This window comes from Mercenaria mercenaria, chromosome 5, assembly GCF_021730395.1.
Source record: "Mercenaria mercenaria strain notata chromosome 5, MADL_Memer_1, whole genome shotgun sequence".
In the NCBI taxonomy this organism is placed as follows: domain Eukaryota; kingdom Metazoa; phylum Mollusca; class Bivalvia; order Venerida; family Veneridae; genus Mercenaria; species Mercenaria mercenaria.
Window position 1 is genome coordinate 21,783,628 of NC_069365.1, and position 26,208 is coordinate 21,809,835.

Consider the following 26,208-nt stretch of genomic DNA (forward strand, 5'->3'; position numbering starts at 1 on the left):
TAGCGATGCGCCGGTAAAATGTCTTGAAATATGAGTATGGACTATATCACGCATGGACTATATCTTATTCATTTTCATTACACTTTTATTTCTAATAGAGAACTTTCTTTACTTATACTTTAAAACCATACATGTCTAATATTAGACCATAAATGATATGTAATCTGAATAATGTGTAACATATTGAAAAGCCTTGAATAGTTCTGGAGTTGAATCCGACTTTCTTAAATGAATACATGTGAAAATCTTACATGTAATTCCTTATTTAATTATCTATTATTGATAAATAGATTCAGAATCCCAGTCTATATCAACACTAATTAATCACATGAAGTGTAAATAATGTTCTAGTCTGCTTTATAGCATACCCTACATGATTTCCGGAGATCGAAATTTGACGTTTCTATAATGAAAAAGAAATGGACAATTAAAAAAACCCCCACAAAATCAGCTATAATGGTTTCAGAGATTTCCGTCTTTTATACGTGTTTTCCGCTCGGCCCCATGCCTTGCTTAGTTTTCCTCATACTCGGGTTCAGTTCCCGGCTTTTAACAACAACGTATCGTTGTTTTTTGTAGAATTTATGATTCGCGACAGAACATCCACTTATTAACGATTGTGTTTTGTCTTTTCACTTTAGAAATACGTATGAATTGAGGTAGCGTACGCCGAAATCAACTAGAATGTCCGGCAAAATATTTCTGCCGTCGCCATTTGATTCCTTTGTTTGTCGGGCCTAGAATGAATTGTTCCCCCTGAAAACTGGTAGGCGTGGCTACAGGCTATCTGGCGTAAGGTCAATTGTCACATTGCATATAGTAGTTTTAGTTGATAAATTTAATTCTGTCTTTCATGCAGTAAACCAAGTCACTCGCAGTGATTACCTGTGTGATTACACTAAATACCGGTGTTAAACTGATTACTCTTGTATATCATTCAATATATTTACTTACATTACTTGGCCCAGTTTATTTTTACAGTTTGAGATTTTGTCTCCTTTCCTCTGAAAGCAACCTTCTCCGTAAAAAGATCACTGTTTCCTGGTACTGTACTGGAATATGTAATTTCTAACTAGGGTAAAAAAGAACGTTTATGCTGCGGTTAACAAAGATGTCAAATTGTCAAGTGAACTTAAAACGCATGTTGTGACTAGGCTAATTAAGTAATAGAGATATTTCAAATTAGTAATTGCCCATGGGCTCTGTGTAAGATTAGGCTTTTGCACTGCTAGAGTCAAAGGGCTGTAATGAATTAGATCCGTAACAACAGGTCATACCATATATTGTTTAGAATATTTCTCTTGCAAAATGCAAATGAATCTATCGGTGAAAGTGAAAACCTGCCAGTTGATCGTATATGATAAATATATTACACTGTCGTAGCACGGTAACGCAGTCATTCTTTAATGTCTCTTAAACATGCATAAACATGTAATGTAATTTCCAGGCCAACATAAAAGGCAGATATGATGGCGTGATATCGTTACAATTAGAGTCAGTGAAGCAGGTTTCTGATTTTTACAGAACAATCAATAAAACAAGGCAGTAAATTGTTCTAGCTTAGAGCAAGGCAGCAGCAGACAACATTAGAATCCAGGGAAATGCTGTCACAAACTCCCTGAGATTTAATCTAGAAGCCTTACAGCACTTTCTGTAAATACTGGACTTTAAAAAACGAAAATTGCAAAAAAAGAAGAGAAAAATCCAGTATGCATCAATTATAATAATCCTTTGTTTAACTATTTATAGCGAGATGTTTACAAACATAACCAATTTACAGAATCCCACAACGCTTAGACAGGTCGAAAATTGGCTTATATAATCTTTTCCTTATAAACAGTTACACATTAGGTATATTAAATTACTATAGTCAATTCAATGTCAGAATATAACAATTAGTATAACTGTACAATAGTTGAAAAAAAAGTGTAACAGAAGACTTTGACGAGAATGGCAAAGTAAATTTCAAGTATTATCAACGTTAAGACTCAATGAACCTAACAATTAAATATGTATTTTGGTACATCTGTTAGGTAGAATTGCCATATGTTCATAAATCATATATACATCCAAGAAATTGAATTTACGACATCCAGTACGATATTTCTTTCATCATTAAACGGACAAGAGAAACTTAAATTCATTCCACACTTCGCATGGCATTGCGTGAATCACAATTTCCTGCAATAATGCGCATCAATACGCTAAAATCGACGCGCGTAGAAATTGAAGTTTTCTTGACGAGAATCCTTTAATAGAATTGCCGAACTACATTCCAAATCCTAACAGAAAATGTAATTACATACTTGCTATTAAGCGTTCATAGTTAATTACATATTGATCATGTATATCACAAAGGTGTAACCACTCTTTGAAATTCAACTTAGGTGTAATGACAAATTGAAATAATAATTGCGCACTATGAAACATTTCAATTCTTTACCTACACTCCTGTACTGCATTTGCATGACTTACGTATACATGAAAAAAACCTTAATCAGTGTAGACGATAAATTGCTATTAAGGCTAACTTATTAGCACAAACACGCATTCACATTCAAAATACTATTTTATACTTAATATATCATCTTCAATTGAGGTCGAACTTGTAATGGCAAAAATACATACATGAAAATTTACTAGTATCCCTGTTATAATTTTATGCTATATTAGCATTTACACGTTATTAATTTTTCTCAATACGGTGCTTTAAATGCGTTGTTCGTACGTTGAGATTATAATCTCGGTGCTTGATGCAGTTGCTATAAATAAAGGAAATGGTTTATATTTTATGTGAATATTTGCCCAAAATAGTGTTAATTTTCTCAAGTAAATTAGATATGCAAAATGTAAATGATACGGCTACATTAAACGTTATTAACATAGTTACATGAAAGAGGTGTTATAGTAATAGTCAGCAATTTTCTCTGTGTCATATTTGTAAGCACGTTTTGCGACACACATTTGATACTATGTTGTTCTGCATAAAAAGTAGGCTGTTGCCTTTAACTCTTAAATAAAACATCACCGGAGAATGTTCAGCTTCTGTATATAAAAATGGAGTTTTATTTACGGCATTGAACATAGGAACACTCCTAGTTTCCGACTATAGAAAATAGGCCAATTTTCACCAATATTAACAAGTAAGTACCAGATTTCGACAAGCAACACCATACACTTCTGGTTGCTATGATTATATCTATGTTGCAGACGGTTTTATGTTGGCGAGCATACATGCACTGGTTGGTCTTTCACTGACTACTGTAAGGTTTCTGGATAACATAATTCAGATAAGCGTTACTCTTTAGTGTATTGCAGGCATATTATGTACTAACGTCTTAAATGTCTAATTCACCCGCCAATACATTGTTACATTGTTACAAATGACCGCTTGACCACAGATGGGTACAACCGGACATCCCTGAGGCACTGAAACTCTTTGTACTTACTAATTAAACTAAACTGTAAACCACTTGTCCTTGTCAGCTTTAAAGGTGACGACAACAGTTTTAACCTTAGGTGCATTCGTACAAAAAATCCAACACCTTTATCTATACAATTGTGATATGGTGCCCTTATGGGTGAAGTTAAATGATACGTATTTTTTGTTGATGCGTCTTGACCTTTGTCAAATATCAAGTCACTCGTGGGAATAAAAAGCAGGTAAACTATACATACTAGTACATGAGTATACATTAACTAATTGGGTAATACAGCTGACACATCATGCATTACTTAGTACATTTCTGTATTCCTGTATTGTTTAAAGGTTATTCATGTTAAGCACCTTAAGTAGTGTTTAAAGCATTGAAAAACCGTAATATCAATAATAATATCTTTGTATTAAATTTATGATAACATGTACTGCATGATTCAACCATTCGCCTTGTCGGTTGCAGTGATGACTAAGTTGAACGTTCTTGCTACAGAAACTAGTTATCAAATTACTATAAAATACGTTATAGTACACAAATTTTGAGGTTTAGTTCGAAAATTTTAGACCAGCTGAAGTGTAATCTGTAGTTTTGTTTTAAGAATACAATTGAAATGAAAAGAGTAGAACACTGACCGCAGTCCAAGGATAGCAAACATTTTATTTTCAGACATTTTTAGAAGTTCGCATATGTATAACTTCTTTGCTCTGTTCATTTTAAAGATTATCTTATATAAATATGCCAGGCAGCCATTTAATTTATGGACTAGGAAGCAGATATTCAGACTGTGTACTATTTGACGAAAAATATTTATTCGTTATCAGCATGCTTTCCGGTTTACATAGCGGGAAAATAGAATGTACAGTCTGAAAATAAGTTTTTTATCTTGCTCCCATAGGATAACTTATATTATACATATTTTTCATTATCCAATACGGAATGATAAGATTCAGATGCGGTGTTATCGAGGTAGTGATCAGTATTGGATGATTGGTTGCTATAGTATGTTAGAACTCACCAGAGACTCCTGTCAGAAATACATATCTTTATATATGAAAAACAAATCTCTATATATCAAAAGTACGAATATCATAATTGTTCAATATGTATTTTGTCTGTCTCGAGCTCCTGAAATTGAGATAATGTATATATAGCTGTTGCAATAAATGTAGGGGCGGCAAAGATACAATTTGTCTTCATTTTCTTGCCATTAGTATAAGTGGATTCCTATGTTCTGGCCAGACAATGGTAACATTAGATTGTATATTGACTGTCCTTTCGTTACCATCGTCACGGAATTCGAAATTTTAAGAGCTATAAGAAATTCATTATATCCCTGTTTGTCAGAATTATAGCCAACGTCGTATTATTGTTTTCTAATGATTTATAATTGACTTCACGTCTTGCGCTTGACAGGAAAGAAGTATGCGGAAATTCTCTCCGTCCGTCGCGGGTTCCAGTTGCACTACTTAAATTATCATGTATTTAGATATAGACAGCGTAAACGTCAAAACTAGCAACCACAAGAATCGTATTTGAATTGGAATAAATCAACGTAGCATGTGATTTAATAATTACGCTGCATTACGATTGACCTCTTAAGACACTGCAGGTAGCCAGCGGCAGTTGCACATTTTCCTTAATGAGGTATAAGCTAGTCGGGTATCGATCAGTGAGCTTAATTGACTATATTTGGCCTACAGCACTACAATTTCAATGTGGCTCAGTTTAATTGCAACTTTCCGGGATTGCTAGATATAATTCAGCCTATCAAAGGTGTTCGCAAGGCAACTTAATGAGGTTTTCTGATAGACTTATTTATCAAGCAGGTACATATTGGAACTTCAATGTATCAGTGATTTCAGTATGTATATACTAGCTTAAATGTTCGCCGCGCACACTTCAGGTTCCCACAGATACTCTCTCGAAACTTCATGTCTTAGACTATATCCATTTTCATGCACGTTGGTTCGTGCAATCATTTCCTTCTCATACAATGTACTCTTTTGGCGACACTTTCAAAAAACAAACACCTTTCTGCAAAGTTAGATTATCTATGTTTAAACTGATACATCTATAAAAGATACTAACCTCCCTATAGCAACAACCTGTGTACAATGCACGCATTTTCGCATTTCCGGTGGTATTTGCTGTAGTCGGGTTGCATTGCAGTTTATAAAAATATAGAATTGTCAAAGTTCATGTTAAAGCATTTTGTTTCTATTTCTAGATTTGTTTTTCTTCTTGCAATAATTTTGACATAACTTTTTTTACGAGGATGTCGTGCAGCAATTTATCATTAAACGTTACAGTCTGATGTTGTACCGTTTCATTACCTAGGTGCTAAATATGTAAGATCAGTCTGGGGTCATGATATTATCAATTGTCTTCTTGTTATTTCTTTGTAGGATCCGTTCCGATGCCGAATTCCCGTTTTTGCAATGCTTTATTAGTGCGTCAGTGCGCACAATCATATAAAACATTACATCCGAATTTTCTATCTAGCTATACTAATAAGTTTATTACAAGATGCAATTATGTTTATGCTTGGCATACATCAATTGCAAAACTTTATGATATGATTTTTGCTCTCATTTTGTCAACTTAAAATGTTGAATGTCTAGTCGACGTTAATTATGAATCTCGATCAGTTGTTTAAATGAGGCGTTTGTTCAAACTGAACAGATATACTCCTTGTGAAACATGCATTTTTTATTGACTGAGTTTTGTTAGAATGTGACTACTAAGCTGGTCATTGACTTTTTTCTATGGTATATACTGGAATCAGTCATTGGATTAAATATTCATCATGGTGAGAGTGTAAATCAGTGAAATGGAAAGGTTTTCTGAGGAGACTTCATATATGTCATAATCTGTTGCATGTGACAGATAACTGACACCTGTGTAACGTATAGCTGTGATGTAAAATTTAAATGTTAAATACGGACTGAAAATGTCGGAGTTTTCAAATCTAATAGCATCTTCATCATTTAATGATGGGCATGATATAAACTCGCCGACAGAAAAGGACGGTGTAAAGGAATTTAAACCAAAACCTGGCTCACGACGATCGCGTACGTCGGCAAATTCAAACCGCCAAACTTGTGGTAAAAGCTTACATTTGACATTCTAATGCAAAAATCATTAATTCACCAGGAATAATGTTGTACGAGCTCATATCAAAAGCAGTTTGCATAAAACGGATCGCACTGATTATTTTTTACCGCTTGACTAATTGTCAGATAAATCAAAAGGGAATTATTACCATATTAGTATGATGGTAAAGCAGTTTCAGAAAAGCGTGCGCAAGGATATCGGTAGACTGGCTCCCGTCCCTATGTTTGTTCTTATTTACATATATTATGTTTATTCATTAAGAGGGAAGTAACTCCAGCAGGTTGTTTCTACATTGACATTTTTTATTGCCCCTGGCTCCGAACATAGGGTTCAGCCATCAGATAAAATGTGCTATTTTAGAGGCTCAAAATTTTCTTATTTTGCTTGCAGTATTTATATTAAAAAAATAACCATGCAGCCAGGGAGCCAGGCTAGGATATCGGGTATAGTGTGACAAGTGACGTCAGTTGATTGGTCTTACTGATATTTAACTGATGCAATGTTTTTCTATTTTCAGCGCACAGCGAGAACTGTCTGGAACGGACTTTGCACTGTTTAAGTCACGTGCCATGTGCGTCCTTAGTGGCATGGATCATTCTATTCCTAGGACTTGGTGGAGTGACAGGAAGTCTTCTGATTGGCGCAGACAGAACACGTGATTTGTTGGAGGATGATCGAATGTAAGTCATAGTATGCAATGTAATAAATGACTGTCATATGAATAGAAGCAAGTTTTAGTGTTCGGATCAAATTGTATGTAAACTGAAAGATAAATAGTTCAGAAAACGAAGAATAATTGGTTTAGAAATCTGTTTTGCTAAGCGATGTCGCTTTGTGGATACTGGGTTGATCAATGGCTTTAAACCAAAACAGTTCATTTTATTCAATTAAATGACATCTCGCGGCACGTCTCCTTGTACTGTTTTGAACATTCAAGAGTAAATCCAAGACGTTAAGTAACAAATGGTCAGTACACCCAGTCTGACAATATAGGGAAAATTCCTCAGCTATGAGATTTTTATAAAATTGAATTATTCTCGCGTTTTATCTGATTGTAGTCCTGGCACATTCATCAGGGTACCCGTTGTATTAACTTTTAGAGAAAATTTACGGAAGAAATATACAAGGCTGGTAAAAAGTAGTTGCTTCAGTAAAAATCTAAAGATTATGCATTCTGCAACAATAGAAATGCACTTTCGTTAAATATGTAGCAGTGTATTACCAATTATGTTAAAAGAAAGTCCAGAACGGGAAGAAACCAGATATTTATCATTCAGCGGAAAGTTTTCTCCCGACAAGTAAAAAGTTAAATAGTAGCCGGAATATTTTCCATGTCCATATACCTCGTGTACAACTTTCTTTAGCTGTTTCCTTTTTATGTTTTGAATTATCTAGACACGGTTTTGATTTTTTTTCTGTAATACATTTTGATGAGTTCATTTCATTTGAATAATTTGCTGTACACGGGCTTTATCGAGATCGAATGATAAATGTTTTCCTTTATGTTGTGATCAAAGAATTACTTAGTGATTGCTTTTTGATATTCCTAATTTCAAAGCATATATTTTTTCAATATTGTCTTGAATTTGACGACATTTTGAACAAACTGCTTAACTGTATCAAAATTCTTTGAGACTAGTAACGTCTGACGTCTATATCCTTGTTAACATGTCCGCACAGGCAGGAATCCTTGTGATGAATGAAATGTATTCCAGGTTATGGTTCATGGAGTTCACCTTAATAGGTGTTATTGCTGGCATGTTTGTCATCGGCACGTGCTTGTTGGTAGTGTGTCATTTCTCGAGCGATCCCAACAGTCGTCATGCTTTCAACACCTCAACAAAGAACACATGCGCCAGAGGGTTAAACATATTTGTAAGTGCAAAAATTGTTCATATATGTTTTTTTTTTTTATATAACTTTTCTAATGTTAATCTAGCAAATGTTGTGAAAAAGATTTAAAGAATGTGTCAAATTGAACAAAACGTTCTTATTGTGATATTGAAGAGTTTGTCATTGTCTCATTCATTTAAACTGATGAAGGGCTATGATAATTGTTCAGTTGTCTTAATACCCTCATTAAGATTATGTGAATGGTCAAATTTAATAATTCTATTGTTAGTCGTAAGTTCCGTAGTTTGTCGTTAGTTCCATTGTAAGTTGTTACTTTTATTTTTAGTCGTTAGTTTTGTTTTAACCCGTTAGATCTGTTAAAAGTTGTTAGTCGTTAGTTCCGTTGATAGACATAAGTTCCGTTGTTAGGCATCGGTTATGCTTTTTAGTTGTTAATTCCGTTGTTAGTTGCTAGTTCCGTTGTTAGACATTGGTTCTGTTGTTAGTCGTTAGTTCCGTTATTAGTCGTTAGTTCTGTTTTTCCGTTGTTAGTCATTAATTCCTGTGATAGTCATCATTATGGCCGTTAGTTGTTAGTTCCATTATTAAACGATTGTTCCATGATTATTCAATAATTCAGTTGTTAGTCGTTGGTTCCACTGAACAGCTCCGTCTATCGTATAACTGTTTAGAAATGAAGATAGAATAAAAATGCGGCATCGAGAAGAAACAAGCGGTATAGTAAAAGCCAGCAAATACGAAGATAGCTGTGATAGCTGTATTTATTTCAGTAGAGTACGTGGTGAAGCATGCTTAACATGTGAGAAAACATAGTTTTAGAACCATATATCTTCATCTTCTTGTGTTGGAGAGCGGTGGCCTGGTGGTTAAGGTGTAGGCTGCTCAACCCAGAATTTTGGTTTGAGCCCCACTAAGGTCATGGCCATGCCTTCTCATATAACATCAGTACTGACTTTTCTATGAGGCGGACTTGAGAGTAGTTCAAGTAAGCTTAAAGCTATCATCACACTCGATAAAACAAACGAGTATAAACTAACCTTTGTTTTGTTTCCTCTAGATGCTCGTGCTGAGTTACATACTCGTGCTGGCCTGGGTATTTGTTAGTGCTATCTTAGTCATTCCCGTAGGCGCATTCACTCTTCTCATCGTCATGGTAGACTACCAAGATGTCACATCCATCGATCTGTCACATTATGGTAAGTCACTTGATCTGGCTTATATATATATATTGAAAGTAACATTTTAGTACAATATTTGTATTGATACGTCAAGTCCAATTACGATAATTGCATTGATATGCGACGCTTCATTACGATATTTGCATGTGACGTGTTAGTACGATGCTTGTATTTATATTATGACGTGTTACCACATTTTTATATTGATGTGTGACGAGGTAGTACGATACTTACATAGTTATTTTACCGCACGTTGATAAACGTCAGTTGTCTTTTACGTTTTGCAAGAAGCCCAGTTTTTAACAGACCTTTATGCGTGTGAAGGGAATCAATCATGATGAACGAATGTACGATAGGTTATTTAGGTACGGTACATGTCCTCGAATGAAATTAGGTACAAAACAAAATTTCGGTATAATACCGTATAAAACATGTATTGATTTCACGCGTGTTACTGCGATACATGCATTGATATATTACGATTTGTATGCTACGTGAAATTGTAATTTTACGACTTTACGTGTACTGGAAGTAAGATTTTAATACGATTTATCATGCATTGTTTTGTCACATTTGAATGCGACTTCACCTTTCATTTCGAAACATGCACTGATATGTCGCGTTTTAGCATGATACATGTTTTATCATATGACGATTTTATGTACATGCTTTTAAATTAAATTTAATATGATGAATAAATAATTGTGCAGGTTTAGTATGATAAATTATGTATTGGTATCTGACGTTTCAATATATATACATCGGTATCTCACAAATCAGTACGATAAATGCCTTTGAAATGCTAGTATGTTACATGCATTGATATTTATTCATGCTTTGAAATATAACTTTCAAGTCAGACACGAGCATTGATACGTTTAACGTTTAAAGTTAGACGTATGCATCACGTTTAGGCAAGATAATGTGCATTAATACGTCACGTCGAGGTCAGATTCATACGTAAAATGCTCACTCGTTAAGTAAGGTACATGTATTTGATATATCACATTTTAGCATAACCCTTGCAACATTCTGTCATGACTTAGTAAAATACATAATGTTTTTTTGCTTTGATATTCTAGTACTACATGTTCTATACATGATATTCTGTTAGCAAATTATGATAAGTAATGTACATTTTGTATATGAGAAATAAAAAGAATTGAAAATGGTTTCAGCTGTTTCTTAAAAAGATTAGGTAATATATAATTTAGTCGAAATCGTTTCAAATCTTCCTACTGCATTAGTTATTAGCACTGTACAGCTTTATTTTTCATATGTAAGGGAGGTAACTTAAAATGCTGTTATTAGTTACACATTTGTTTAATCGTTCCTTCCTTAATTTTCAGGCTGTCATTCACGGATCATCAGCGGAGAAGACCTGGAAAGATTCACGAATGAAGTAAAAAAAAATTATAAGGAAACTATGTTATAAATTAATCACCTTAATTATAACTTAATTATTTCTGTCACGTAATGTATTATAAACCGGAAATGCGTACATTTCCTGACTTAAAAGTATAAAACAAAGTCTTCATTGTGCATCTTTGAAGGTCTTTCGTTTTAAAACAAGGAAATACATTTGCAAGCAGTGGTTGAATGATTTTGAAATAAAAGTTCTTACTCGTTCACATAAATGATCTGGCCTCTTTGATTGACTGACTGCCACCTTAGATTGGTCTGACTGACTGGCATTTGTTCTATCGGCAGAATCTGATGATAGGACAGTTGATTGACTGTCTTTACAAAACATAACTGAACTATTTCTAAGTAACTGACTTGAAGCATCAAGAAAACAATGAAATAAATATTTGCACATAAATTGTGTAACTATTTCAGGGTCGGGATTTACTGATCTGTTACACAGCGGCGTACTTCTCTGCAGTCCTTGTCATCATAAGCTTAGTAAGTATTGTATTCTATATCAAAGCCAATTTCAACATCGACGATACATTGACTTTATCAGATAATGATATTGATATTGATATCATAACGCAACGTCTGCTAGTCGTAAATACCCGCCCGCTTAGCTCAGTAGGTAGAGCGTTTGTCTACGGATCGCGAGGTCGTGAGTTCCATCCTCGGGCGGGGCGTATGTTCTCCTTGACTATTTGATAAACGACATTGTGTTTGAAGTCATTAGTCCCCCACCACCGATTCATGTGGGGAAGATGGAAGTTATTTGCGGAGAACTGGTTTGTACTGGTACAAAATCCAGGAACATTGGTTAGGTTAATTAATTAACTGCCCGCCGTTACATGACTGAAATACTGTTGAAAAACGGCGTTTAACCCAAAAACAAATATTAGTCATAAATAGTTTGACGATGGAAGGGAAATAAATCTTGCATCCCTATGTATGAACGCGAGATAGTTTATGTTAGCTTAGCCGGCAAGTGATTATGTGCGTTCGGGTTTAACGTCTTTTTCAACAATTTTTCATTCATATAAACGACGGTGTCTACTTGTGATTATGCCTTTGCGACCAGTGTAGACCAAGATCATCCTGCACATCCGTGCAGGCTGATCATGGTCTGCACTGTTCGTTATTCAGTCAGTAAATTTTCAATGATCACCCCTTCGAATAATAAATAATACTGCACAAATAGAATGACAGACAGTCCAATTTAGAAATTTAGCAGGGTAAAGGTAAAAACAAAGAAAAATATCAAACAGGGAGTGCCACGCACCAAAAGCGCAGCCTCCTCAAAACGAACCCCCCAGCACGCAAACGCGTGCACCACACACACACTCAAAGCTTACACATCAGGACAAAACGAACAACACACACACACACACACACACACACACACACACACGCACTAAAAACCAACACATAAGGACAAGACGAACAATAAGCATACACACACGCGCGCACACAAAGTCAACACACAAGGACAAAACGAAGAAACAAAGGAACACAGTGGGGCACCGCCTTGGAACGGTCAGTGGCAAAAACACCACTGGGGAGCTTAAACCGGTTTATGGTGCGCACCCAACCTCACTCTTACCCCCACCATGTTCCAAAGACATGGGACAGTGTAAATAAAAGTAATCCCCTCCAGGTGAATCTCTAACACACGTAATGGAAACAAAAAGGCATGGCATGTAAAACACAAAAATGCTCGTGTATAAATATATAAAAAGCAAACCTTAAGAACCAAAAACGTATGTACTCAATGCCTTTTCAGAAGACAGAGCAACAAGAGAAACACCCTTAAGAGCCCGACGAAACAGGCAAGAAGACTTAAGTCATGATTCTTATTTTCTCTTTTCAGATCCATTTCTTGATGTGTATAAGCGCCAACATAACCCACCTTCGTGATGCTAGATTCGCTACTCTTAACGCTTACGAGGAAGCAGAGGACGCTCAAAATGCGAAGCAGCTAAACGATACAACCATGTGACTTCCGGTTACGTGAATACGGGCACGTGACAACCACGAAAACATGTAACTTTAAGATTTTGATATACGATCTCAGAAAGGACTGTTGGAAAGTGTAAATATGAAGTGCAATAAGTCAAAAGAGATTAGGAAAATAGGACGGAATACTCAGGATTGGAGTTATTAGTTAAAATATATAATTTGGGCGTTTGAACAAAAGGAAATAAATTTAATAAAAGTCTGGTTTGGCTTTATGTAAACAGAAGGGAATACAAAGAGAAAGATTAAGTTTAGACTAGTTTATGTTGACGCTTCTAATGTTGGTGTGCTTTATATTTCGGTGTTGATTCTTTGAATGGGTTACATGCGTGACATGTTGGAAGATGGGAGACAATAGCGATGAGTAATTGCAAGCATGTGCTGAAAGTTATACACTTTTCTCAAGCGTCCTACGAAGGGGGTACATCTACGAGAAAATCCTTCTTGTATTTGAGTTACTTAACGCCAGTAGATATATTATTCTCTTTTGGTGTCTTGCCAGAGTCTCAGAGTCAGATCTGCCGGGGGAACACTACACGTACAGATATTCTAGCGGAACATTACCTAGAAGAAAAAACGGTGTCAAGCCCAAACGGTCAGCTATACAATGTATACTTCTTTTGATCATATAACTTTTATCAATATCATCAACATGATTTTAGGTGACATAGTACCTATATTGTCATTTTACTTCATAATTGTATACCATTCACATCGAGAACACAGTTACGTCATATAACGGAGATAAAATGTCAGAACACGAGCCCAAGTCGTCAGATCATTTACAACTTTGATATATATCATATAGACTGTGTTATAGAGATTAGAGTTACATACCCTATACACTTTTAATTAATTAGACAAGTAATGAAACAATACCCTTAATAACGACTGTATAAATGCAAATGTATAACTAACATTCACGTAAGATATCTTTACAAAACTTAACACTCTTGCTTTGTACCTTAGCAAGCTTTTCAAAAGCGTTGGCCGCTTTAAAGATATATTTCTAGCGAGCTAATAACATGGATAATGAAGTAACAACGGTATATATTTTACTGTACACCAGGAAAATACCATTACACCAGATAGTAGATAAAATGGTTGTGTCAAAGGCTTTAATGGTGAACTTGAGTATAAAGAATACTGCTAAAGGACAAACACCTCTCTTTATAAGTAGAGATCTCCTCTCATGTTTGGTAGAATAGTTCAAGAAAATAAACCCCTGTAGAGCAACTTACTCTGTACAACAGACATATTTTATTTTTCTCGATAGTGTTTCTGACTAGAGAGGTATAAATCTGCAAGGAATAACTCGTTGTATACCCACATAATTATGGTACCTTAATCTCTAAAAGTAGGAAGACTTTAGTGTAAATGCGTTAAAACACATGGCAGTTGTGATTCTATTATGCTATTCTTACCATTAAGTAAAAGTCAGTTTTTATTGACGTTTTTGTTACCAATAACACTCATTACATTTAATACATCGATTACTCGCTCATTTGTTAAATTTCTGCTTGTATGTTTAATAGATAATATTTGAGATCTAACCTTAAAGATCTTGGCTGATTGTATTACATCTTTAGAAATGCAAAAAGAGTCTTGGACATGATATCAATAATCTTAACTTGTGGAGAGTATTTGCTTGTTTTTCAACTACAATGTACAAGAAGGTAAATTTTTACTTTTTAATTCCTTTATAGTCATACAAAGTAATTTGTTATTTCTTTCGCAATTCTTTTTACATTTTGGTTTTACTTTTCCACTACTGCATTTGAACTATAACACGTGACTTGTTTCTTACCATAGACGCCATGACAGCAAATAAATCTTGTACATATATGAAGCCATTTAAACACTTTCCGTTTTATTTTATTTTATCATTTTTTTGTTTTTAAAGACATTTTAACCTGTTTAACAGGGTTATTGTTCAATGTCTTTAAAGAATGCTAACTGTCTATGTACTGGTGTAAATGGCAGCTAGATTGTATAGTAAGTTATTAGATTGACTGTTAATTACATATTTGTAATATGCCGGTGGAAAAAAACACAATACATACTGTGTTTACACACTACCAGCATGTTACATATATGGAATAATGTGTGATATTTTTCTACTTAATGTTATCTGTTGATAAAGGTGGCTTTTAATCACGTTATAACTGTTTTGTCTAGCGTATGATCGTGTGCTTAATTTCGGATGGTTATTTTAGCCATTTATTACCCGCCGTATATATGTATAGTGTAATGTATAACTTGATATGCTAATATTTATATATAGTACCATTCTACTATTTATCATAATTGTACATGTTTCTTAGGGCTCTGTATTTTAGAAGTGCTTTCCAGATCTATCCCTGCACGTTGCATTAACAGATTGCATTTGTCCATAATTGTACAGTTTTGTGCAAAAAATTATATTTCGTTTAACCAACTAGCATTACGGACTGAAAACACAGATGTAAGAACTTTTGTAATAGAGGGAAATAGTCATCATTTTTTTAAATTTGAATAGATCGAGTGTGGTACAATGCATCGGGATAGGATGTGAATAAGCTTAACACAGGAGTCGTTACCTAGTTTTTTTTCACTTTAATATACCTCCATTTCAAATTCAGGTAAATACGCGGTGCTTAATGATAGTAACTTAGGGCATGTTTATTTCTGAAAGAAATTTCATGTTTAATCGTCTCTGTTAGCGATCATAAACTGAATACAGCGCATACCTAACGGATATAGCTGCTAAGGAAAAATCGTGCAATACTATGAAACTGTGTGCATAAACTAAAGCTGTTTTTTCTATACATGTTAAATATGCATACCAAAAATAGTTTGTTAATACATATTGATAAATCAACATATATCATGTTTTTGTTGGCAAAGTTCATGAGACTTCAAAATTTCTCGCGAACATTCACGAAAATGGGCAATAGTTTTCGAATTAAATACGATACCATGCTTAAATGCGGTTCTTGAAGTTTTGATGTGGTAAATTATTACTAATTAATTACTTTTCTGTTAATTGTTTATTTTCGCAGTTGTTATATATATAGAGCTTCGTGTTCCGTCAGTCATGTTGTCAGTTTCTATGAAAGTCTACATAACAAATGTATAGTGCAACTTTTTTTCGAGTGTAGAAAATAATGTAACTGGCATGCTTCTAGTAATCTGATAGTTTACCTTTCGCTCAATTATACTTGTCTAGAAGACGGGAGTATCATGCATATTGACAAAATTTAATGCTAAGTGTGAAATACCTAATGCAAAATGCTAATTACAAGATACTTAGTGTAAAACAGTAGCCGTCAAATAGTATTTAGCATAAAGTTTTTAAAATTTTGTAAATAGCATGGCGCACTTGCCTTCCATTTATTTTAAAACCAAATAATTGTTTTATGTGTGTAATTATCTGCAGGTTGTTTTGAACGTTGAAAGTAAAGTAACATATATAAATGTTAGTACTTCTTTTACTGTTTGAAGTTTAATGAAAGTTATGTATAGGAGATGTTGTATTGTTTTATTTGCCTTTTACAACAGTTTTACGTTATGCTTACATTGGTATTTGTACTTTAGATTTGCATATATTCATTGTAATAAATCTCATTGTAAATGAAATATCTTTATATCTTTATTATTGGCTTCTTAAAACGTCTGTAGATAATCAAAGCGCTGACAGCAAAGAAAGGTTGAAACCCGCATTTGACGTGCAATAAACCACTCCGCTGTAACAGTGACTTCCATGAAACAGTATATCGTTAAAACCATTTGCATCCATGTAACATTATATAGTAGAAATTCTGCTCTGACTAAAACCATCAAGTGTCTTGAAACACACTGACAAGTTGGGTAAGGCAACCTTATATCGGCTTGATTAAAATTTACTCTAATGATACCAATGAGAAATACAGTGTCTGTTTCATTAACCCTTAGCCTGCTGGCGGCAAAGGATTCTGCCTTTGCGACCAGTGCAGACCAAGATCAGCCTGCACATCCGTGCAGTCTGATCATGGTCTGCACTGTTCGCTGTTCAGTCAGTAAATTTTCAGTAAACACCCCTTCAAATGATAAATGGTACCGCCCAAATTAGAAGATGGACCAGTCCATTATAGAAATTTAGCATGGTAAGGGTTAAAAACACAAAGAAACAGTCTCATGAAATCATGTGTACAAAGGTAGCTTTACCCTTAAAGATGTAAATGGTGCTAACACCAATGCTCTACCACTTGCAGCTTGGCGGAGACTCGGACACAGTCTGATGGTTACTCTAATTCCAATACACTCCAAACTTTATCGTTCCCTTGAACTGAACAGTATATTTAAATGAGAAATACCAGTTCACTGTATAGCTGTAATAACGCGTGTTCTGGCGACTTGAGATGCTTTTGTCACAAACAAATAGAGAATCTGTTGGTATGAACGTCTGAAATGAAAAAATCTAGTCCTACCTATTAATGAGCACGTAGATTCACAAAGAAATTCAACATCTAATGTATGCATTTAGAAGCAATGACTACTATAGGATAGGCAACACTGAGTGCATTTGTTTCAGAAAATAAACATAAATAATCGTAGCTGTCCGCACAGATTTAACCTTTAAAGTAGGCGTTCACTATATATATCGATCAAGGTGGATAAGTGAAGTGAAAAATAAAAAAAATAAAAAAAAAACAACAACAATCCAACCCATTCTATATACCAGGCAAACATTGAGACAATTAAGAGGAATACTGACAAAGTTTCTCTGCTTTAAAGGTCACTGTGGTGCATCCTGCTGAAAATAGCATTGTTTGTCATGGTAACTTCAAAATAAACTATGAATTACTTAACTTAAAATGACGATCATTATACTCATGTATACAATAAAATTGTGGAAAACCACAGGTCGCCCTAGTTTTGCTTGGTTCAGAAAGGCCTTATAAACCGGACTTCAAGCTTGCAATCGCATATACATCTAATGTTTAATAACTTATGTACTCTTTATTTTGTGAGTTTTCGGAAATGTGGGTTATATATCCATGCTTCATTTTCAAGTTTTGACCGTGTTTGCGACCCAAAAAGTTCCCTAAGTACTTGACCGATCAAGGCACGTACAAGATGTAACAATATTAGAAAGAAATGATCAGATCTTGCTCTGAATCCCGTATACTAAGGTATAAGGTTCACGTTGAGGTTCACTACTTACAGGGCCTCACTGATCCTACTCATGACTTGTCTGTAGGACACTTTAATGAAAACTGTGAAAACAGTCACATATGTGGAATAATTAAACAACTTTTGTAACAAATTTCTATAAACGTGAAACCAAGCTGTTCTAAAATTAAAGATGGTCACATATCTCATAAAAAAACGTCACAAATGTAAATCACAAACGTAAAAATATATTCCTACAAAATTAATGTGAACATAGTTTTCTTCGGTCATCTTGAAAGTTTTATCTAGACCAAAAATACCGTGTTGTTTATTTACTGTTAAAACATTGTCATGACGTCACTCCTTTGTTCTCGCTGTACTGTTTTTTTAATATTGGACTGCTTTCAATGGGACTGAGTTCAGTATTTTCCACGTGGAGTCCAATATTATTTTAATATTGGACTGTGTATTTAATATTGGACTGCACGAGGAAAACGATTTATATACAAAATCAATGTCTTCGTGTAGTCCAATATTTATCAATACATGTAGCGTAATTCCATATAGAAATATTGTAATCAAATGAAAGCAGTCCAATAAAATAACACAGTACTGATAATAAAAGGGAAAATTAATATCAAAATTAAATTTTATGTATAGATCTAGATGCAAAATTTTGAAAATAGCATTATACATATATGTATTCTGCATGCGTCAACGTAGTCTTACTCCTTAAACGACGTTTCCCTAGAGCAATAATTTCTTCCAGTTTTAAAAATTGTGCAAGAATTTATTGCTCTCTATTGAAAAAGCAGTTTTATAAGACCAATCATGATAGTTCTTTTAGGCCGTACTGTCAATAGCCTTTATGATTTTGTTAAGTTTAAATGAAATGTCATCAATACTTTTCAAGTAATGCTCCGGAAAAAGCCTTATTTTGTATAATAAAGGGAGATAATCCAACAGCTAGGTAAGGTAGAGCTATGGTTCTTTGACACTGCTCTTTGATTGCTCTATGATTATGTGAAATTTTAATAAAATGCCGTTAATACCTTTTAAGTTATACAACGGACGGACGGGCGGACGGACGGAAAGACGCACAAAGTGTCAAGCAAAGTGCTCGCCCTTCGGGAAGCATAAAAATAATAGTAATAATCATTTGCGATATACGAAAATTAGGTGAAGCATTGCATCATCGTATACATGGCTCATATTTTGTTATGTCACATTCCACATTTCCCGTATTTATCCGTTCATCTGTACATAGAAAAACTAAACAAATGCTTACACGTTAATGTTCATGTAAACCCCTGAAAATGATATGAGCCGCGCCGTGGGAAAACGAACAGAGTGCGTTTGCGACCAGCATGGATCAAGATTAACCTGCGCATCCACGTAGTCTGGGCAGGATTCATACTGTTCGATAACAGTTTGTCTAATGGCATTAGGCTTTGAAAGCGAACAGCATGGATCCTGGCCAGACTGCGCAGGCTGGTCGCAAAACCAATATGTTGGTTTTTTTATGGTGCAGCTCATAGATTTGTTGGGTATTGACAGTTACAGTTTATGTTTATTTAAGTATTACATCCGTATTGAAAAAAAACTGTAAAAAAAAACAGGATGTTCATTTAAAAAAAATGAACGTTTATTGCACCCTACGTAGAATAAATTGCCTTTATTTCTTGTATTTGAAGCCAGTGTGAAGCATTTGCTCACATTTGTTCAGTCTGTGAGATGGTCTATTCGGAAAGAAAAAGGAACTGCAATTAAGGGACACATGTACTTGCATGAACCTTAGTTTTGTCGAAATATCTTTTAATTTTGTACTCGTATATTCTATTTCATTCTATGCTATTTTATGAAATACTGAGATTTTAGTGAAAATAAATCTAATAGATTCAAAGTGAATGATATTAAATATATTTTTCAGTATTTCAGTTGGGACTACATTAAACATCCGTTGTAATAATAACAACATAAATACGAGTAGCTTCGAGTGCATCAATAAAAATCATACTGAAAGCAAGTTTTCCTTAGTTTTCTGCATCCGCCTCGCCACTATGCGTCTAAAGGAACGAAAATAATATATTTGGACTTACCAGTAGCTGTATCCGATAATATATTAAAATGTCTGTTCTGTAAGTCTTCTTGCACTAAATTTGAAGATTTTCGGGCAAGTTCATGTACAACCCAACAAAAACTGTCATTGAATTAATAAATCACAACAGTATATTGTCAGGCGTGTAAACAAACAACCCATTTTCTCATTCAGTGCACATGCAGCATTCATTTTCTCCAGCTGTCCGATTTCAACTATACTTTCAGTGAAACATTATCTGATTATCATAATCCGCCATACCCTTGTAATTTTTAACACAAAGAAAGTTTCCTTGTACCCATTTAAATAAAAAAACATAATCACTTTATCCTAGCCATGAATTAAAATAAATCCTTTCTAAAATGTCACAAAATTTATCTCCTCCCGCCGCCACTCATGAGAATACTACTACTTATTCCGTACATCAGTGTACATGTGTAAACACAATTAATAGCATCACGAGAATCCCGGGCTAACGAAAGTCCAATATCACGAAGGCGAGAAACCCGAGAAAAACGCAATCGTGCATTATGAGAAAAACGTGCGTAAAATTGTCATGAGGATCTACAGGGTATTTCATAATCATATAGCAACTTTTATTAAATGCATTAATGTGAATAAAAACCGAATTAATTCAAGAATATTTTACGTCAATGGTTTATACGTATTTTTTTTATAGGTTATGTCATAAAAACAATGTTTTAAGTAAGATATAAGCCTCAAACGATCCAATATGTAAAATACTGGATCGTTTTCGTCTTATATCCTATACAAACAAAGGACGATTTAGTCGGTCTGATCTTAACAGTGTTCTCGGAGCGGGAGGGAATATAGAAATGGTACGTTCGTTTAATATAGCAACAGACGGCAATGTGCATGAACCAGTATTCTTAGCTTCAAACTTATTAACTTATCTCTTCCATCTTTACTTTAATCACAGCATTTCCCTCCTCGGGAATAAGTAAGCAGAAACAATTTTAAACCAGCTCTGTGCATAGTGCAACGTGTCATTATTTACAATGGAACCACTCTAATTGACAAATATTAACAATTTTGGTGACAGTTTTCAGCCAAACTTTTTTAAAAACTGACATGCATATTCAGGGGCAGTCTTGTTTTTTTTGACAAATCAAGTTGGCTTACATTATGTAGTAGAAGGTCACCAGGTTATTAATTCTGGATAAATACTAAGAAATACATTTACTTCAGTTCAGACATTCATAGCAGAACTTTCAGATCCTCGTTTACCTCCGAAACCTAATACTTTAGGTTCCGACCACATACCGGTCTGAGCTCCTAAAAGGTGTTTATACCACAGGCTGTCCATGGTCTGTTTCACACTATGTTTCTTTATTTGTTAGTTTTCTCATGTTAGTCCAACCAGACCGTTTGAACAGCTTATTCGACATTTTGATGAACATTTGTATAGTAACAGTACCATAACGGAGTGGATGGGTTACGAGCGGGACAAGGGACCATAGACTATAGAAGTATTTGACTTTCTCGTGCTAAAAAAAAATGATGATCCTTTGAGCGCATAGGACGCAACTTAGCAAAATAATGGAAGGCTGGTTTGATAGATTTGTTCATGACAGGCAATTAAACGTACAACACCAAAGACGTAAAAAAGTGGTACTAGTAGCTTCCTCGCTTGGCGCTCAGCATTAAGAGGATAGTGCTAAGACTGGTCAGCCCGATGTCAGTATAATGTGACTGGGTGGGGTACCATGTCACGTGTTTACGGCGTGATATTCCAGTGAGGCAGCAATATAAAGTTGGGCATTGTGCTCACTGCTTCAAGTAGACACCGGTGTTTATATGACTGAAAAAATTGTTAAAAAAGACAAACCCGAACACACACACACACACACCCACACACACACACACGCATGCACGCACGCACACACAATATCCATTCCGCTCCCTAGCACCGGCTTAGGAACTCTGTTATAAGTGGACATATGTTGGAAACCATGATCGAAAAGGACCAAAAGTAATTGCAACAAGAAGGGCAATTGAAAAAAATTGCTTTATTTATCCAGTTTTACTTTTCAATGCGGACTTTGATAGCACATATATAAATTATTTCGATGAAATTGTCCTTGCCAAAAGACTTCTTAAAAATATTATAAAACATATACCCAATAACAGTTACACTTAGTCTATTAAAATTATCCTTTCTAAAGGACTTCTTAAAATGAAATAGTCATTGGTAACGTAAAACATGCACTGAAACAGCTAAATACTTGATTATTCTTCATGTTTGTGAAAACATATTTTAATCAAAATACAAATAAATTATTTAAGTGATGATGATTCGGTTTTCGAAGTTAACTTTGGATGGAGAATACATTTCTGCTTCAAAATGTGACGAATACTTTAAGAAGACGTTACGAAAGTGTGGTGTGTCGTAAATTATAATGTAGTTTTAGTTAATGTTTTGTATCAGTAGTGTCGGGTTTCTATGAAGGTAAAATTACCAACATGTACAAGGTTTAAAGAAATCATGGAGTAAAACAATGCCAAACAAGGTTACACTAATGTTTTATCTGACAAATAAAGGACCAAAAACTTAGGTAAAACTGATTGTATCATAACAGCAATTTATGCAATGGCATTTGTGTGTGATGGATGATTGATGATACAGACGCATAAAATGATATCCATCAGTACTGAATCATCTGCTGTAATATTACATGTTCATGGAATATTAATATTAGCTTAAATTAGAAAACAAAACACAAGTCATGCAAATTAACAGTAAATGAAATGAAATTTGTCCATGTCACTTGGCCTTTACATTAAAGTTGAGAATGTCCATTGCATAACTAGACAAAACGGAAGAATGCACGTGATGAATCTATATCGTTTTAGTAACTTTAGTGCTATGTCTGTAAAAAGAAAGATTTAAGCGACAGCAGCCAGATATAGCTGAAGCATCTCAGCAAGTTGTGGTTATCTCTCTGTCTATTTCTATCTAATCTATCTTACAATGTACAAAAATTGGTGAATGTAGGTATTCATTTATTCTTAGATTCGGTATAAAACATGTTATTAAATCATTATTTCTTAAAATATTGAACTAAATATATAACTATTTTAAGTTTTGAAAAGCATTAATTCAACCATAACATTATTTAAAGAATATGAGCTGTATTGTTTGCTTATCTATTCAATTACGTGCAGCTACCACATAATGGCTAAACGGTGAAAAAAAGAAAGAAAAAAAAATCAGAATCAATTTCAGCAGTTACTTAACTTCAGCAATTATAGGCATATAATAAAACAAGACGTAAAAAAAACAGGAACCAAATATCTATTATTTTAAACCATCGATGGTCCATTTCTCTTGGCCAAAGCCATACATTTATCCACGAGCTACTACGGATGAAGATTTTCCATTCTGCAGTTAGACTGCTGTCTTGTCCGGCAAGAACGCCTGACGCCAACAGGATTTGGTTGGGAATGTATGAAATATACACTGTCAAGCGTTTGGTAGGAATGGAACGAATTTCACTTCTCGTTGCAATGTCAACCTGAACGTAGTAAAAGCTGTAACTGCCTTATATGTATGATGTCTTTCCGTCTGTATTTACTTTCCTCATTTCCGTAAGTCAGCAGAAAACCGGGTTACACAAACCTGTTTGGGTCTGACTATTTTCATTAACATTTATGTTATATATAAGGTTTGATAAAAGTGATTTATTCAATAAATAAAGACAAAAACATTTGAAGCATTAAAACAGTGGAAAACTTGCACAGACAATCCTATCTGTGATGAGAAAAAATATTATATTGCATTTAACCCAGTGTCATTTTAAACTCCGATATATTACAAGGGATTAATATCAATGGGTCTACGTACGTGATAAATGCTACTTCTGTGGCAAGAGTTGTCATTCTTTGTAGACACATAAATAAAACATCCCAAAATTTCAATTGTTGATGAAAAACGAACTTGATATTTTAAAATACTTTATATAAAGTGTTTCTGTCTTTAATTTTGAGGTTCTCTCTTTTAGTCATATGTGCCGTACTGAAACAGACAAAATGCTGCCGGTAGATTGGAAACAGTCTCCCTTGCTTATACATGCAGGTCAAAGTACCCCCCCCCCCACACACACACAAAAGATTTAAAAAAAATCACACACAAAAACCCATGCACTCCATAGTATTTACATCCTGTTTTAATTTTCTCTATCCAAATAATACACAATAGAACAGTGTCTATATGTTTAAAGTGTCCATAAATATATACATTTACATCAGGCGGCTCAACTTTCTATAACATTATTGCCTATTCGATAAGCAGTTGATACTGTTAGCGCCATCACCTTGAAGAATCGTTTTGCTTTGTTAACAAGGAACACTTTTCATTTGTTACAGGCACAGGTGTGTCTATTACAGAGACCAAGAACATAAAATAACTGTGTATCTATATGTATCTGCATGGAATAATAAGTACCTGAATATCGTAAATTTGTCATTTTGTGAACAATTCAAGACAAAAAGTGGAACATTTGCCTAGAAGTTTAACTTTCAGTGTAAAGTAATACAGACATGTTTTTCAGTGGCATATTATGTGTGATTTTCACCTTTCATGTCCGTGAGCTACACGGGAAAGTGACGGAAAACTACCGCAGAACATTGTCCACATTTATTGAATTACATACGAGCGTTTGTGGCTATATCCCATTGTGTACTGTTAAAAACGGGATCAATTCAACACAATACTACCCGAAAAAGCCGTGCTGCCGACCTTGCTCGTGTGACAGTAGATGTCATGGTAACCAAACGTGTTGTCTTGATTTCTGGATTCGTGATGCCGTAGGAGACGGCATAGTTGAAAACATATCTGAGATAATAAATATTCTTGCCTCGAATAAGGCATCAAACAGTGACTGGTTTAAGAACACTTCACTGGCTGAAAATATTACGGAAAAATGTGTATCCGCGGAACTAGTAAAGGGCCAGTTACCTCTTGACTATAGACACAAAAGTGGAGCATTTCTGATGGTATCGGTTTGTCCTGATTCCTACACAAGCAAATTAAAGAAAGGGAAATGTGAAGGAGTAAATATTTTGAAAGGAAGGCCTATTGATGAAAACATACCCGTGACTTCAGTCGAGTCTTTTAAATCGTACAGAAATAAATACTGCATGTTTTGTAATGAAGGAAACGATACCGAATACATGGTCTGGACTAGCATGCTGACGTGCGTTCGTAAATCTGTGGCACAGAATTTCATCGTCCGTCCTACAGACCTGTTCAAAAAGATCTCTTCTGGATCATTACATGCCTGTAACATTGTTTTTCAACCGCCAAGTGAGATGAAACATGTAGAGAGTTGTGAAATAAATGATGTAATAAGTTGTAAAAGAAATTTGACCACATTTACGAATAACACTCAAACATCAGATATCTATAATGAAATGTGCAGCATGTTTGACCTTCCAGTATATACAACAGATACAATCACCTTAACAAAGTTCAAAAACGTTGCATGTTTCATGTGTGGCGAGGTTAAACATGAAGAGAGCTTTTGCGAAGCTACAGATCAACACTCAACAGGATACAATCTAGAAATAAATGTATTTGATAACGGTGTTGCTGGTTCATTTGAAAGTACAGATTACATTGCGCTGAACCTTTCATTGACGCATGAAGATTTTACTCAGTGTGGTGTAGGCTTTGTTCACGATGCAGTTTCGGTAAGTACAATGTATATGGGCTTCTTTCACTGAATTTAAGACTTCATTTCAAGATAACGTCACTTTTTAGCATTAAGGAATTAGACAAACGAGGCGCTTTTCATGGTTGTGAAATCGAGATTTAATTTAACAAATAACAATACTAATAAAAAGTAAAGTAATTCAATTTTTTTCGATCTTTAAACATGTTTTATTCATATTTGCATTTAACCCTAGCAATTGTGTTGATTCGATTGTATTTGTTATGAACAATGCTTCA

General features: G+C 34.6%; 1 protein-coding gene across 20 annotated transcripts in view; it reads left to right on the plus strand.

The window, feature by feature from the left end:
- LOC123556604 (uncharacterized) overlaps positions 1-16,624 on the plus strand; it is a 169,382-nt gene extending 152,758 nt beyond the window's left edge. For 19 of the 20 annotated variants that reach the window (XM_053542874.1, XM_053542876.1, XM_053542875.1 and 16 more), the window contains 6 exons: positions 7,069-7,231; positions 8,267-8,426; positions 9,463-9,601; positions 10,933-10,985; positions 11,423-11,488; positions 12,861-16,624. In XM_053542874.1, the coding sequence (XP_053398849.1) occupies positions 7,069-7,231; positions 8,267-8,426; positions 9,463-9,601; positions 10,933-10,985; positions 11,423-11,488; positions 12,861-12,989 (710 nt within the window). In that variant the 3' untranslated portion in view covers positions 12,990-16,624. Of the gene's footprint in view, positions 1-6,372; positions 6,542-7,068; positions 7,232-8,266; positions 8,427-9,462; positions 9,602-10,932; positions 10,986-11,422; positions 11,489-12,860 lie in introns of those variants that run through there. The other variant, XM_045347452.2, reaches the window with a different exon arrangement.
- Positions 16,625-26,208: the final 9,584 nt, after the last annotated feature.